The 13,731-nt window shown below is 41.6% G+C and overlaps 1 protein-coding gene across 2 annotated transcripts in view; it reads left to right on the forward strand.

The window, feature by feature from the left end:
- The window catches only part of LOC149283564 (DNA mismatch repair protein Mlh1-like), a 66,674-nt gene that overhangs the window by 14,496 nt on the left and 38,447 nt on the right, over positions 1-13,731 (forward strand). For both annotated transcript variants that reach the window (XM_089497373.1, XM_089497372.1), the window contains exons 4-5: positions 10,324-10,397; positions 11,408-11,480. In XM_089497373.1, the coding sequence (XP_089353499.1) occupies positions 10,324-10,397; positions 11,408-11,480 (147 nt within the window). The remainder of the gene's footprint in view (positions 1-10,323; positions 10,398-11,407; positions 11,481-13,731) is intronic.

Genomic DNA, 13,731 nt, shown 5'->3' on the forward strand with positions numbered 1-13,731 from the left:
TGACCCCCAGCTTGCCACTCTGCCCCCATAAATGCCTTATACCTCTTATATGCCAGAGATTCCACTGTGCCCCCGATATGCCTTATACTCCTTATATGCCAGTGATATGCAACTGAGCCCCCTGATATACCTTTTACCCCCAGATATGTCTTATGCCCCCCTGATAGGCCTAATATCGATATGCCTTATACCCTTAAATGCCTTATTACTTCCAATATGCCACTCGCCCCCATTTATGCCTTATACCTCCCTATATGCCACTGTGTACCCTGATATGCCACTCCGCTCCCCATAAATGCCCTGCACCACCCTGATATTAATTATACTCCCTGATTCACCACTCTACCTCCCCTAGATATGCTACTCTGAAATTCATTATACCCCCCATACACCACTCTAACGCCCCCAGATATGCCATTCTGCCTCCCTAAAATTCATTACACCCCCATACACCACTCTGCTACCCTGAAATTCATTATACCCCCCATACACCACTATAACCCACCCATACACCACTCTGCCTCCTCCCCCCTCCCATACTCCACTCTGGCTCCTCCCCCTCCCATACTCCACTCTGGCTCCTCCCCCTCCCATACTCCACTCTGCCTCCTCCCCCTCCCATACACCACTCTGCTTCCTCCCATACACCACTCTGCCTCCTCCCCCCTCCCATACACCACTCTGCCCCCTCCCCCCTCCCATACACCACTCTGCTTCCTCCCATACACCACTCTGCCTCCTCCCCCCTCCCATACACCACTCTGGCTCCTCCCCCCTCCCATACTCCACTCTGCCTCCTCCCCCCTCCCATACTCCACTCTGCCTCCTCTACCCTCACATACTCCACTCTGCCACTTCCCCCCCTTCCATACTCCACTCTGCCTCCTCCCCCCTTCCATACTCCACTCTGCCGTATGGGAGGGGGAGGAGCCAGAGTGGTGTATGGGAGGGTGGCTCCCATACACCACTCTGCCTCTCTCCCGACTCCCTGGTGTTTTGTGAACCTCCGTTGCTGACAGGCACTTTCACTGCAGCTTCATAGAAGCCTCAGCGTAAGTGAAGGGCAGTAACGGAGGCTGTCTCTGCGATGCAGACCCCCACCAGCTGACAGAGAGGATGATCCTCTGCAGGAGACCTCGATTCTCTGTCAGCCGGTGGGGGTCTGCACGATGCGCACAGACAGCCTCCGTTACTGCCCTTCACTTACGCTGAGGCTTCTATGAAGCTGCAGTGTAAGTGCCTGTCAGCAACAGAGGTTCACAAAACACCAGGGAGTCGGGAGAGAGGCAGAGTGGTGTATGGGAGGGGGAGGAGTCAGAGGGGTGTATGGGAGGGGGGAGAGAGACGGAAGTGAGAGACCAGCCGACAGTGAGGGGAATCCAGGTCCCCTGCAGCGTTGTGGGGGATCTGGATTCTAGTGTTATAATGAGATATCTGTTTGAGGTCGGATTATATGAGAGGAAAACAACTCTTTTTATAATCGATAAAAATCAATTCGACTAATCGATTTTATCAATTAGTTGTTTCAGCCCTAAATATTTTACTCATCCACAAACACTAATTAAAAAAACTTGCTAAATAGATTCTACTATATGTACTGAATTCATTTTTTTGTGAGTTATAGGGCAATAAGTACAAGTAGCGTTTTTATGTTTCAAAACCATTTTGTTTCCAAATCTGGTCATTCAGCCCCATGTGCTCTTTGGAACATCTCTGAAGTCGACCAATGCATTTTACCCCCATCAAATCATAGAATTTTGAAAACTACACACCCCAGGGTGTTTTAAATGCTGTTATTTTAACCCTTTCCATGCAAGAGATTCTACCACACGTTGTACTAAAGGCATGGATTTATAACTCCTGGTATGTGTTGCAGCCAAACACTACAATATCTATTCAGCAACATTTCCTGAGTACAGTGATACCACCCATTCATAGGTTTGCTGGGCTGGTGTGCATTTTTTCTTTCATTTGGATATCCAGTCAGTCACCCACTTTTTTGTGCTGGGCCAATTCAGTTTACCCCATCAAACCATACATTTAAAAAAAAAATAAAAATAGAAAATGCTAGTATTTTAACTCTTCTTATGTCATGATTTTTGGGAAGATAGATTGCTAATTTTATAATTATATTTATAATATAATTTTTAAAAAAATGTATTAAATTTTCTTGGACCTGGATGGTTCCCCCGGTGGTGACATCATTGCATAATTATTTTTAAATGTTACCAAATGTTTTAATTTTTTGTAACAATTTTTTTTTTTTGTTTATATTTTACTAATACAGTTTTTGCTCGATTATAAGACTACCCTGATTATAAGCCGACCCCCCAAAATTTGAATATTAATTTAGAAAAAAAATGTGAATATAAGACTACCCTATAAGAAAAATTTTATTAGTTAATATTCACATGTAAACAATTTTTTCATATTTAATAAAAACAATGATTGGCAAAAATGATTTATTTTTTTTTGCCAACCTGCCCCCAGTTATGCACATCTGCCCCCCAGATATGCCTTATACCCCCCTATATGGCACTCTGCCTCCCAGATATGCCTTTTAACCCTTCTATATGCCATTCTGCCCCAGAAATGCCTTATACCCCCTATATGCCACTCTGCCTCCCTGATATTCCTTTTTACCCCCTATATGCCACTCTGCCTCCCTGATATTCCTTTTAACCTTCTATTTGCCACTCTACCTCCCTGATATTCCTTTTAACCCCCTATATGACACTCTGCCTCCCTGATATTCTTTTTAACCCCTATATGCTACTCTGCCTCCAGAAAGCCCTTTAAAGCCCCCCATATGCCCCCGACTTACCAGTGCTTCTTTAGACTTCTCCCTGCGCTCCAGATTCCTTGGTGTCTAGTGGGGCAGCTGATGAAGGACCTGAGCTGCTGCTGCCCGCACTTCCTCCGGAGCTTCTATGAATGAGCACCGGAAGGTCATCTGCTGTCATACAAGCCCCGGCAGAAGTGGAGGTTGCAGATGCCCACCGGCTGCCAGAGAGAAGGATCCAGGTTCCCTGCAGCGCTGCGGGGTATCTGGATCTTAGTCTTGTAGTCAGACCTCAGTTTGAGGTCTGATTAGAAGACGACCTCGAATATAAGACGATGGTCATCCTTCAGAGCCTTTGCTCTGAAAAAAACCTTGTCTAATAATAGAGCAAATATGGTACTATTGTGATTAGATAGCTGAACTCCATTGACTTATATTCAACCTGCAGGGTTCTTAGAGGGGTTTGGTCGCCGCCATCTTACGAGAGGAAAATATCTCACAATGGTACTTGTCGCCACTCTGCGGCAGGTGGTAGAATTAGTGCAGGGGTGTCCAAGCTTTTTCTGCAGTGGGCCACATCATCAGAAACGTATGTGTGCATGGGCCGCGCTCATTTTTCAGAATATGGCCTTTGGCTTTCTAATGCATATTAATTTGGCAATAATTTTTTAAAAAAAGCAGTCGACAAACTGGTTTTTGATCAACTTTTATATATCATTCTATCAATACTAAAACAAAGTCAGTCCACAAACCATTTAATAAAAATTTTAGCCAATTAAAACTGCACAAGGCTGGAGCACGCTGCGAGTACAGGCTGGATTCTGGCTGACAGACGCACACTGTGGGTATTGACTGGGGGCAGGGCCGGATTAAGAGCATCATGGGCCTGGTGCTGAGGATTTTAATGAGCCTTTTTATGGAAATAAATAAAATAGACAGAATCTTAACTCGTCTACATCCACAGGATGCACAGGATAAAGATGACATCAGTGCAAGGCAGATAATACATGATAGAATCTTATGTGATGGAATTGGGAGTACATCAGTACACTAAAAAGTATCATACATGGGACGACTGAAGTCACGATTTAGTACCACTGATCCTTTTTAATAAAAGATGCAGATTGAAATAGAGTAAATAACAAAACCTTTATTTTTCCTCTTGCTGGTTTCTGGGGCTAGACATGTTTGTCCTCTGAAGTGACTACGAATTCAGGAGGGCCTTTCATATCTGTATATGTAAAAATGTAATAGTTCTATTTATTCCTACAGAAAGTAAAGCGCCAGGAAACAGATAACCAAAAACACACCAGGACAGGCACTGGCTAAGCTACAAAAATAAAAAAAAAAAACAATTCCACACTGCTTTATCGCCTCCCCCCCTTTTTTGTGTTTGCCCCCTTGTGTATGGCACCCAGCCTGCTCCTCCTTTTAGTAGTGATTTATGTAATGGCCCCAGCTGCCCGCTGCCCCCCCTTTGTGTATTGATGGCGCCAGCACAAATAGAATGCAGCCTTGCAGTATGCAGAATGTATATCTGACTAATTGGTTTCCTTTCCATGAGCCCTGATAAAAGGCTGTCTTGCTGTGTGGAAGGAGTATATCCTTCCACACAGCAAGACAGTCTTTTATCAGGGCTAGTCAGCAATATGTAAAAGTTATATATGACCTGGAAAACATCACCGATGTGGTCACCCTAATGTCCCCACACCCTTGTGTATTGACCCCAGCTAGCCCCACATTGTATATTTATCCAAGCGCCCAGATTGCATCCCCAGGACCTGCTCAAGCATAGGACTTGTCATGCCCCCCCACATACATATCTATGCTATCACACACATATTCATTCATTCACTCACTCATTCATATATTTGTTTACAGATATTCATTCAGAGATACTCCTTCATTCCCTCAATTACGCATACTCATTCTTACACCCTCCCCTATCCCCTTACCTGCACTGCTGATCTCTCATTGCTCCTCGCAGACTTCCGCAGGGGGGCGCTGCTTCCATCATAAAGTTTGCAACCATGATCGCAAGGGCCCTGCTGCTTACCTGTGCGTTGCTCGCACACACTGTGCGAGCAGCGTCTTTTGTACAGTCCAGGGGAAGTAGGAACCCAGCAGAGTCATGTGAATATACGTCAGATGACCCTGCTCTGTTCCTGCTTCCCTCGTGTGTGTGTATGCACAGTGTGTGCGAGCAACGCACAGGTAAGCAGCAAGGCCCTTGATCACAGTTGCTATGGGGATTTGCCCCGCATTAAAGACAGCCCTGGCGGTTGTGCGGCCACATCTGCCACTTCAGTGTGCGGCCGGCGCACGGGTTCGCCAGCCCGGCCCTGGCTGTGCCTGTTTTCAGGTAGGGGCCTGGAGCTACAGCTCCGTCAGCCCCTACGTTAATCCGGCCCTGACTACAGATTTCACATGGACCGCACCTCAAGGTCCGGCGGGCCGCATTTGGACTGCGGGCGACATGTTGGACGCCCTTGAATTAGTGCATGGAGAGAGTTAACATACCAACATTTGAAATACCCTGGAGTGTCTAGTTTTCAAAAATATATGGTTTGATGGGTTAAATTGAAGTGGCCGGCCTTAAAGATGTCCTAAATAGGACATGGGACAAAAAAAATTTTGAAATAGGAATGTGCAAGTAGCAAATAAGCATTGGGTATTTCTAAACTCATGACAAATGCTAAAATCTTTTTAGCAAGTTTTTTCACTGGCTTTTGTGGAGAACTAAAAGATTTTTCTAGTAAAAGTCAGAAAAGGGAGGGATTTCTTTTTATCAGCCTCTCACCATATTTTAAAATAGTTACCCTTTAACCCCTTAACGTCCATTGCCGGGTCAGGCATGTCATGCAAAACGGTCACTTAACGACCTATGACGTGCCTGACACGTCATGAGACTTAAACAAGCTTAGAAAGTGATCAACGATCACTTTCTAAGCTTAAACGGTGTTGCTGTAATGCCTCGATGTCGAGGCATTCAGCAACACCGAGATCGGCATCATGGGCCATGTCTGGCCCCTCCCCGGTCACAGCCGCCACTGCCAGTGATCTTTGCCATCCGCAAGATGGCGGCCGCCCGGTAAAAAAAATAAAGTTGAAAAAGTTCGCTAGATGGTCTCCAGACCCTCTAGAGAACTCTGGCTCCACTTGCAGGTTGAATACAGGTACTGCATTCGACCATACAAGTCAATGGAGCCCAGCTTTCTAATCACTATGTGATTAGTAAAATATTTAAAAAAATAAAATAAAAAGCTTAAAAAAAACATGGTAACATTTAAAAATTATTATGCATCAGAGGAACTATCCAGTTCCAGCAAAATGTAAAAAAAAAAAAAAGTCCAAAAAGAGTAAAATTAATAAAATGAAAAAATTAAGTTTATTATTATGAGCAAGTGCTAAAATTAGCGCTGTATCTTCCCAAGAATCCTGACATGGAAAATTTTTTATAAAAGCATTTCAAATACCCAAGGGGTGTCTAATTTAAAAAAATGAATGGTTTTATGGGGTAAATTGGAGTGGCCGGGCTCAAAGATAGGGCATAGGCACAGATTGACCAAAATTGGGGAAAAAAAACTTCCCAAATGTGGCCTTTTAACCCCAAACAGCAGTCAAACCCATGCATGGGTGGTATCACTGTACTCGAGAGATGTTGTTGAACACATATTAGGGTGTTGTTTGATAGTATCGTATACCTGGAGCTATAAATTTATACCCAAAGTACAATTTGTGTAAAAAAAATACTACCACAAAGTGTGGCAAAGGCTGGTGGTAGAATCTCATGCGTGGAAAGGGTTAAAATACTAGCATTTGAAATACCTTGGGGTGTCTAGTTTTCAAAAATATATAGTATGATGGGGTAAATTGAATTAGCCGGCTTCAAAGATGGTCCTATTAGGGCATGGGGGCAGAATGACCAGATGTAAATGTTCCAAGTTAAAAAAATGTGCACTTCCTAAATGTGGCGTTTTACCTCCCAAACAACCCGACAAACCCATGCGTGGGGGGGTATCACTGCGCTCGGGAGATGTTACTGAACACATATTGGGGTGTTGTTTGAAAGTGATGTATACCAGGAGCTGTAAATCCATACCTGAAGAGCAATTTTAGCGATAAACACAAAATAAATTACTACCACAAAGTTTGACAAAGACGGGTGGTAGAATTAGTGCATGGAAAGAGTTAAAATTCTAGCCTTTGAAATACCTTGGGGTGTCTAGTTTTCAAAAATATATGATTTGATGGGGTAAATTGCATTGGCCGGCTTCAAAAATACCCAAAATGGCACATGGGGGGAAGAATTACCAGATTTGGAAAAAATGGTTTTGAAACGCTACTTGTACTTAATGCTCCATAACGTGCAGAAAAAAACATAAAAACATTGGGTATTTCTAAACTCAGGACAAATAGTAGAATATATTTAGTAGGTGTTTTGTCATTAGCTTTTTTGGATGAGTAAAAGATTTTTGGGGTAAAAGTCAGAAAATGTGTTTTGTTTTGTTTTTTACATTTTTTCATCATATTTTATTTTTTTTATGGGAAATTAGAATCATAACAGAGATTCTTTTTGTTCATGAAGCCTTATAGACTAAAAATGTTAAGATCCCAGGTAGTCGTTTACATAGAGAATTTCAGTCAATGAGCCCAAGAAAACCTGCTTCTATTTTTACCACAGATTAGTTAACTATTGTCATGAAAACTAGCATAATAAATGTGACAACCTGTGTTGTGTACAACAAATAAAGGGTTGCCGTGCTTGCCTCTTTTCCTTATCACACATCATTTTCACATGTTGCTTAGTGGCACGCAGTGTAATGCTCTGCAGTACATGGCATGTTTAAACTTATATTTAAAATAAGAATTTTATTTAAAATTTGCCTTTTTGAACTTATACTTCTCATATACTGAATGTAGTGATACCTTGCAGCAACATAGACCTGGGAAAAATGTCCATTGTGGTATACCTATATTTGGATAGGAGCATGCTTTAAAAAAGAGAGCCTTGCATTTGCACCTCCAATGTTCCCCCAGCTATTTACGGTGCAGGGGGGGTGTTCAGTTAAACACATCTCCCTACATGTGATCCAAGGAGAACTCTGACTGCCATTTTGGGGTCAAGAAGGATTTTTTCCCCTGGTTAGTGCAGAATTGGAAAGAGCCAAACTGGGGTTTTTTGCCTTTTGGATCAACAACAAAACATTAACAGATATAGGAAAGGCTGAACTTGATGGACGCATGTCTTTCTTCAGCCTATATAACTATGTAACTATGTAACTCTTCTGGTTGGGGAACTCTGTAGGCAGGGATCTGTTCAGACCCCGTTCGCAAGAAGTGCTTACATTGATTTTAATGGGAGTGCTTCCCTGACACTTATTGGCTGCAGGGCTGGGGTTTTTTCTTGTTTGTTTTCTGTGTTACTATTGGGGGGGGGGTTTGGGGTTCCCCCTTGAAGAATGCATATTGCTTACAGAGTACTTTTTAATGTGCATTTTTAGTAAGACACTTAGCTGTCCTTTTAACCCCTTCAATCCCCTATGGACGTACCGGGACGTCCAAAAAACGCCTAGTAAAAAACCCCTATGGACGTACCGGGACGTCCAGCCCTTCGTGCAGCGTCAGGGACACATCCCTGCCGCTGCACGGGAGACCAAGCTGTCGTTTGACAGCCTTGACTCCCCACTGACAGCAGAAGCCGGCATCGCCGGCTTTCTGCTGTCCGATCTGCTGTAACAGCTCCCGGCATGAAAGCCGGAATGCTGTTACGTTTCAAACTGCCCGTTCGCGCGATCGGGCAGTTTCAAATGCGCGGGGATGCAGGGGATATCCTGTCCTCCGATGAGGCACAGACACTGCGATCTCTATGCACGTCTGTGAGGACCTGCATAGAGATCACAGTGTGATCGGTGGAGGGGGATCGCGGGGAGGGTAGTGAGAAACCATGTCTCTCACCCCCGCTCCTGTCCTGAAACAAAAAAGCTAGGGGGAAAAACCGCCGTTATTCATTTAAAAAATATTAAAAAAATCAATAAAATAATGATATACATAATAAAAAAAAAAAATAATAATGTGAGCTGTGATGTCATTGGGACATCACTGGCATGCTCAGGAGGTCCCTAAGAGGACCTCTAACCATTTGTCTGTAAAAAGAAAATATATAAAAAATGCAAAAAAAATAATAATTAAAAAAAAAAATATATATATATATAAAAAATAATTATTTATAAAAAAAAAACAAAAAAACCTTACATCTCATTGCCCTAGCATAACATCTAGCCAGTATAACCCTCCTGCCCCTGTTCACAACCCCCCAAACCCGTTAAGCCATAGGCATAAAAATTATACAAAAAATGTACACCTTATAGTATGCTCCCTGGTGCTGGGAAAGTATGGATAATCTATATAAATCAGGTATTTCTGAAATCAGGACACCTGAATTGATAAACTTGCAGGGGATTTTCCATCAGTTTACCTACATTTGTGAGGATTCAGAGGGAAAATTTAAAAAAAAAAAAATAGGTTTTTTTTTCAAATTTTCGCTAGTTTTTACTAAATTTCTCATTCTAAATTTTCAGCTAATCATCCAACTATGGTAGCAAAAGAAAACTCTCTCTCCTTGAAAAAACAATATATAGTTTACATGGGTACACTATTCACAGGAAAAGAGAATCATCTCTGAACTGACAGCGCAAAAAATGGCAAAATTGCTCTGGGCTTTGAGGTACCAAAAACCCCTGGGATTGAAGGGGTTAATACCTATCTATAATGCATAGAATGTGATATTTGCAACTGTTCTTGCTTCCAAAGTCAATCATTCCGTGTTCTCTTCTGAAATGTCGCTCTTCTAGTGCAAAATATGCTTTCCCTACATACACATGGCTCACGGTTTTTATGCTGAAGTAATATTTCAGTATCATTCTCAGTGTGGTAATTCCTTTGTGTGCCATGGTTCTTAGCAAGCCTTTAACAGATTGTGCCAGGCTTGTGGTTAGGGCTATAGCCATTGAATTCTTGCTCCAGGTGAAGTGTGACTTTGTTAGATGGATACCTGCTTTTTTCCAGTTGACTCTCTGACGAAAAAACACTATGGCGGAAAACAATTTTCAAGGCTGCTGCAGATTACTCGTGTGTGTATTTTAGCCTAGCCTCCTAGACAAACACCATGATGAGTCTTCATACTTCCTTATGGTAAAGAATACAATGCCTGAATGTCTATGAAGGAGAGGATTTTACTGTAAAAAAAAACAAAAACGGGATCCATTCATAAAGAATCACTTCAGCATGGTGTTTGGGCAGGAAAAGTTACCAAAAGCAGCCTCCATGTCTGCAGATAAAGAATGTTTATAGAGAGCAAAGTTTTTTTTTTTGCTTTTTTTTTGATAATGTTTACCTATGTTAGTGTATACAGCACTGTATATTAAGCCTTACGTGTTACCCCATTTAAACTAATTGTCCCAACTGCATAAAGGGAACTGGTTGGTAAACGGGATTTTCAATTTTATTCCCCAATATTTCACTTTCCTTTTATTGAACAGGCACTGGCAAGTATCAGTCATGTGGCTCATGTTACTATAACCACAAAAACAGCAGATGGAAAATGTGCTTACAGGTGAGAATTTGCCACTGGATCTTCATTATTTTAAATCTCCGTTTTGATAACACCGGCTTAATAAAGTACGGTAAAAGTTAACTGCTTTTCTTCAAATATTTTTTTTTTTAAACTCTTTTTTTCTTTAAAACGCTGTTTTTGGACTCGTGCAAAATGACTTTACGTTTTGCTTTCCAGGACAGAAACACTGGTCACCTATCAGGCTCATTCCGATTATGTAAAAACTAAACTATATAATCTAGTCTGCCTCTCAAACCCACATGTTAAGTACTGGTGAAGAAAATATTTTTTTATTTTATATAGACTTTAACATAGGTATTCAATTATATTTTGTACTATATTTTGTGTATCTCAGGCACTCTGTGGTTATGAAGCCAGCCAACACTGGTCTGTTTGTTGCATTCATGTTTTACATTATCTTTAGAGAGTCAGCCATTTATTAATATAAATGCGCTTTACATGTAATAGCACAGATGAGCCTTGCTGGTGGGATTTTATAATCTGTTAGATCAGTGCTCCTCAATCTTCTCCTCAAAGCATACTTCACAGTCCAGGATTTAGGAATTACTCAGGGGTGTCTAAGGTGTTTTTGTTTAATTGTGCAACACCTTAGACAATCCCGAGTAATACCTAAATCCTGGACTGTTAGGTGTGCCTTGAAAGGGTTAAGGAGCACGTCGTTAGACCATGCTACTGCAAATGCTTGTGAAGAAAGCATGTATTCCTCATTATCAAAATATTTGTCAAAGCTCATGCAAGAAAGTTGGGTTTTTTATGTTTCCTTTAGTTCCAAATGTGAAATATATTGAAGTGTGCCCCTAATAAGAGTCTTATTTGGTGATAAGGATGCTCCTCGGGCATAGGGTCCTTTTTTCCGTCCCCAGAGTTCATTGCTTGTTATGTTTCACTCGTGCTGCCACAGTGGCCATAAAGAAGAGTGAGAATTTACTGTCATTGTTCTGTGCCTTTCTTTTTTTGTGTTAGCAGTGATTATTTTTTCCCCTCCTCAGGGCTTGTTATGCAGATGGCAAATTAAAAGCACCCCCCAAACCATGTGCAGGCAATCAAGGAACTCAGATTATGGTACGTAGAATAATTATCTGCCTTTATGTTTATTGAATATAGTCAATAAATCCCAGAATCCCTTGTTGTTGTCGAAGCACCATGAGATTTCTGAGGGAAAAACAAGCCTTCTGGCTTGTCTGGTGTCTGTAGATGAGTGTTTAATAATACTTCTACTACCCCTTGAATATAGTCAAAAATATAACGATCCCAAATACACAGGTCACTAAGCATTACACGGGTATCAGAAAATATTGTATAAAGCAAAAAGCCTACTGGAAAAGAAGATCATAAATCAAAATTGCCAGTTATTTCAACCCTTAGGTGAGAATAAATGAGTAATCTTACCCATTTTCATTTCATTGTTGATGGCTCATAACTAAGAAATGTTTGATTGCCCAAGTGCCTGGCAGGATTTTACACATTATATAGATCAACATCAGTATAGCCCTGAGCAGTATCCCATTGGATCCATATCTTTACAAAGGTTCCTATAATGTTGCTGATGGAATGAGTTATATTTTCCTGATGTACATGATGATCTCTATTATGTCTAGTATTGTGGGCACAAGCCACTGTCTCCATTTCCTGGCAATGGAGACCTTAACCCCTTCGTTCCCCTATAGACGTCCAAAAAACGCCCACAAAGAAACCCCTATGGACGTCCCGGTACGTCCAGCCCTTCGTCCAGCGTCAGGGACACATCCCTGCCACGGCACGGGAGACCAGGCTGTCTGTTTGACAGCCTGAACTCCCCACTGACAGCAGAAGCCGGCTTTGCCGGCTTTCTGCTGTCCGATCGCCTGTAACAGCTTCCGGCATGAAAGCCGGTAAGCTGTTACACTGTAAACTGCCCGATCGCGCGATCGCGCAGTTGCAAACGCTGCGGGGATATCCTGCCCTCCGATGAGGCACAGAGACGCTACGATCTCAGTGTGATCGTTGCAGGGGGATCGCGGGGAGGGGAGTGAGAAACCATCTCTCTCACTCCCCCTCCTGTCCTGTAACAGAAAAGCTGAAAAAAACAAAACGGTTAGTGATTTAAAAATAGTATTAAATAACTGATTAAAATAATAATATAAATAATACTAAAAAAAATTATAATGTGAGCTGTGATGTCACTGTGACATCATTGGCATGTTCAGGAGGTCCCTAGGAGGACCTCTTACTTAAAAAATACAAAAAAAATTTAAAAAAATTCAAATAAAAAAATTTACAAAAATATCAAAATAAAAAAAGATAATAAAAAAAATTCTTAAAAAAAACTTACATCCCATTGCCCTAGCATATAACATCTAGCCAGTATAACCCTCCTGCCCCCGTTCACAACCCCCAAACCCGTTAAGCCATAGGCATAAAAATTATACAAAATTGTACACCTAATAGTATGCTCCCTGGTGCTGGGAAAGTCTGGAAAATCTATATAAATTAGGTATTTCTGAAATCGGGACACCTGAATTGATAAACTTGGAGGGGATTTTCCATCACTTTACCTAATTTTGTGAGGATTCAGAGGGAAAATGTAAAAAAAAATTAGTTTATTTTTCTAATCATCCAACTATGGTATCAAACAAAATCTCTCCTTGAAAAAACAATATATAGTTTTACATGGGTACACTATTCACAGGAACAGAGAATAATCGCTAAACCGACATACCCCAAAAATGACAAAATTGCTCTGGGCTTTGAGGTACCAAAAACCCCTGGGATTGAAGGGGTTAAGCACAAGAAACCGGTACCATAGCAAATAGTGAAATTTGTTTGGAAATAATTCTGTAATGATTCCAAATAGGACACATTCTGGATTTTGAGACAAGTGGCATGAAATTATTTTTTCCCTGTCATCCTTGGTGACGCACGTGAAACTCCTCCTTACCGGTAGTAGGGCAGGACTTAAAACAATATAAAAGAAAACTCCTCCCCGTTAGCTCTCAATCTTTTTCTGCCTTCCTACGGGTGGGGAGGACGTCTCTTTGTAGACTGTAGAGCCCTTTTCCTTTTAGTTGCACTTCATGGTTCCTGAGGCAGCCGTATGCTTTTTCTTGCTGGCTTATACATCTCATATACTGGAATGTAGTGATACTTGACAGCAAAATACATAATCCTGGGAAAAAGAGCATGCTTTAAACAAAAAAGAGAGAGACATGCATTTGCCCCTTACATTCCCCCCAACTATTTACAGTGCAGGGGAGGTGTTCAGTCGGACACATCTCCCTACATGTGATAAACCCGTGGCATGTATAGTTATACGTTTGGCAGGCTCCTGCCAGAA

This window comes from Sceloporus occidentalis, unplaced genomic scaffold (assembly GCF_023333645.1).
Source record: "Sceloporus occidentalis isolate IW3139 unplaced genomic scaffold, rSceOcc1.0.p SCAF_102, whole genome shotgun sequence".
Classification (NCBI taxonomy): domain Eukaryota; kingdom Metazoa; phylum Chordata; class Lepidosauria; order Squamata; family Phrynosomatidae; genus Sceloporus; species Sceloporus occidentalis.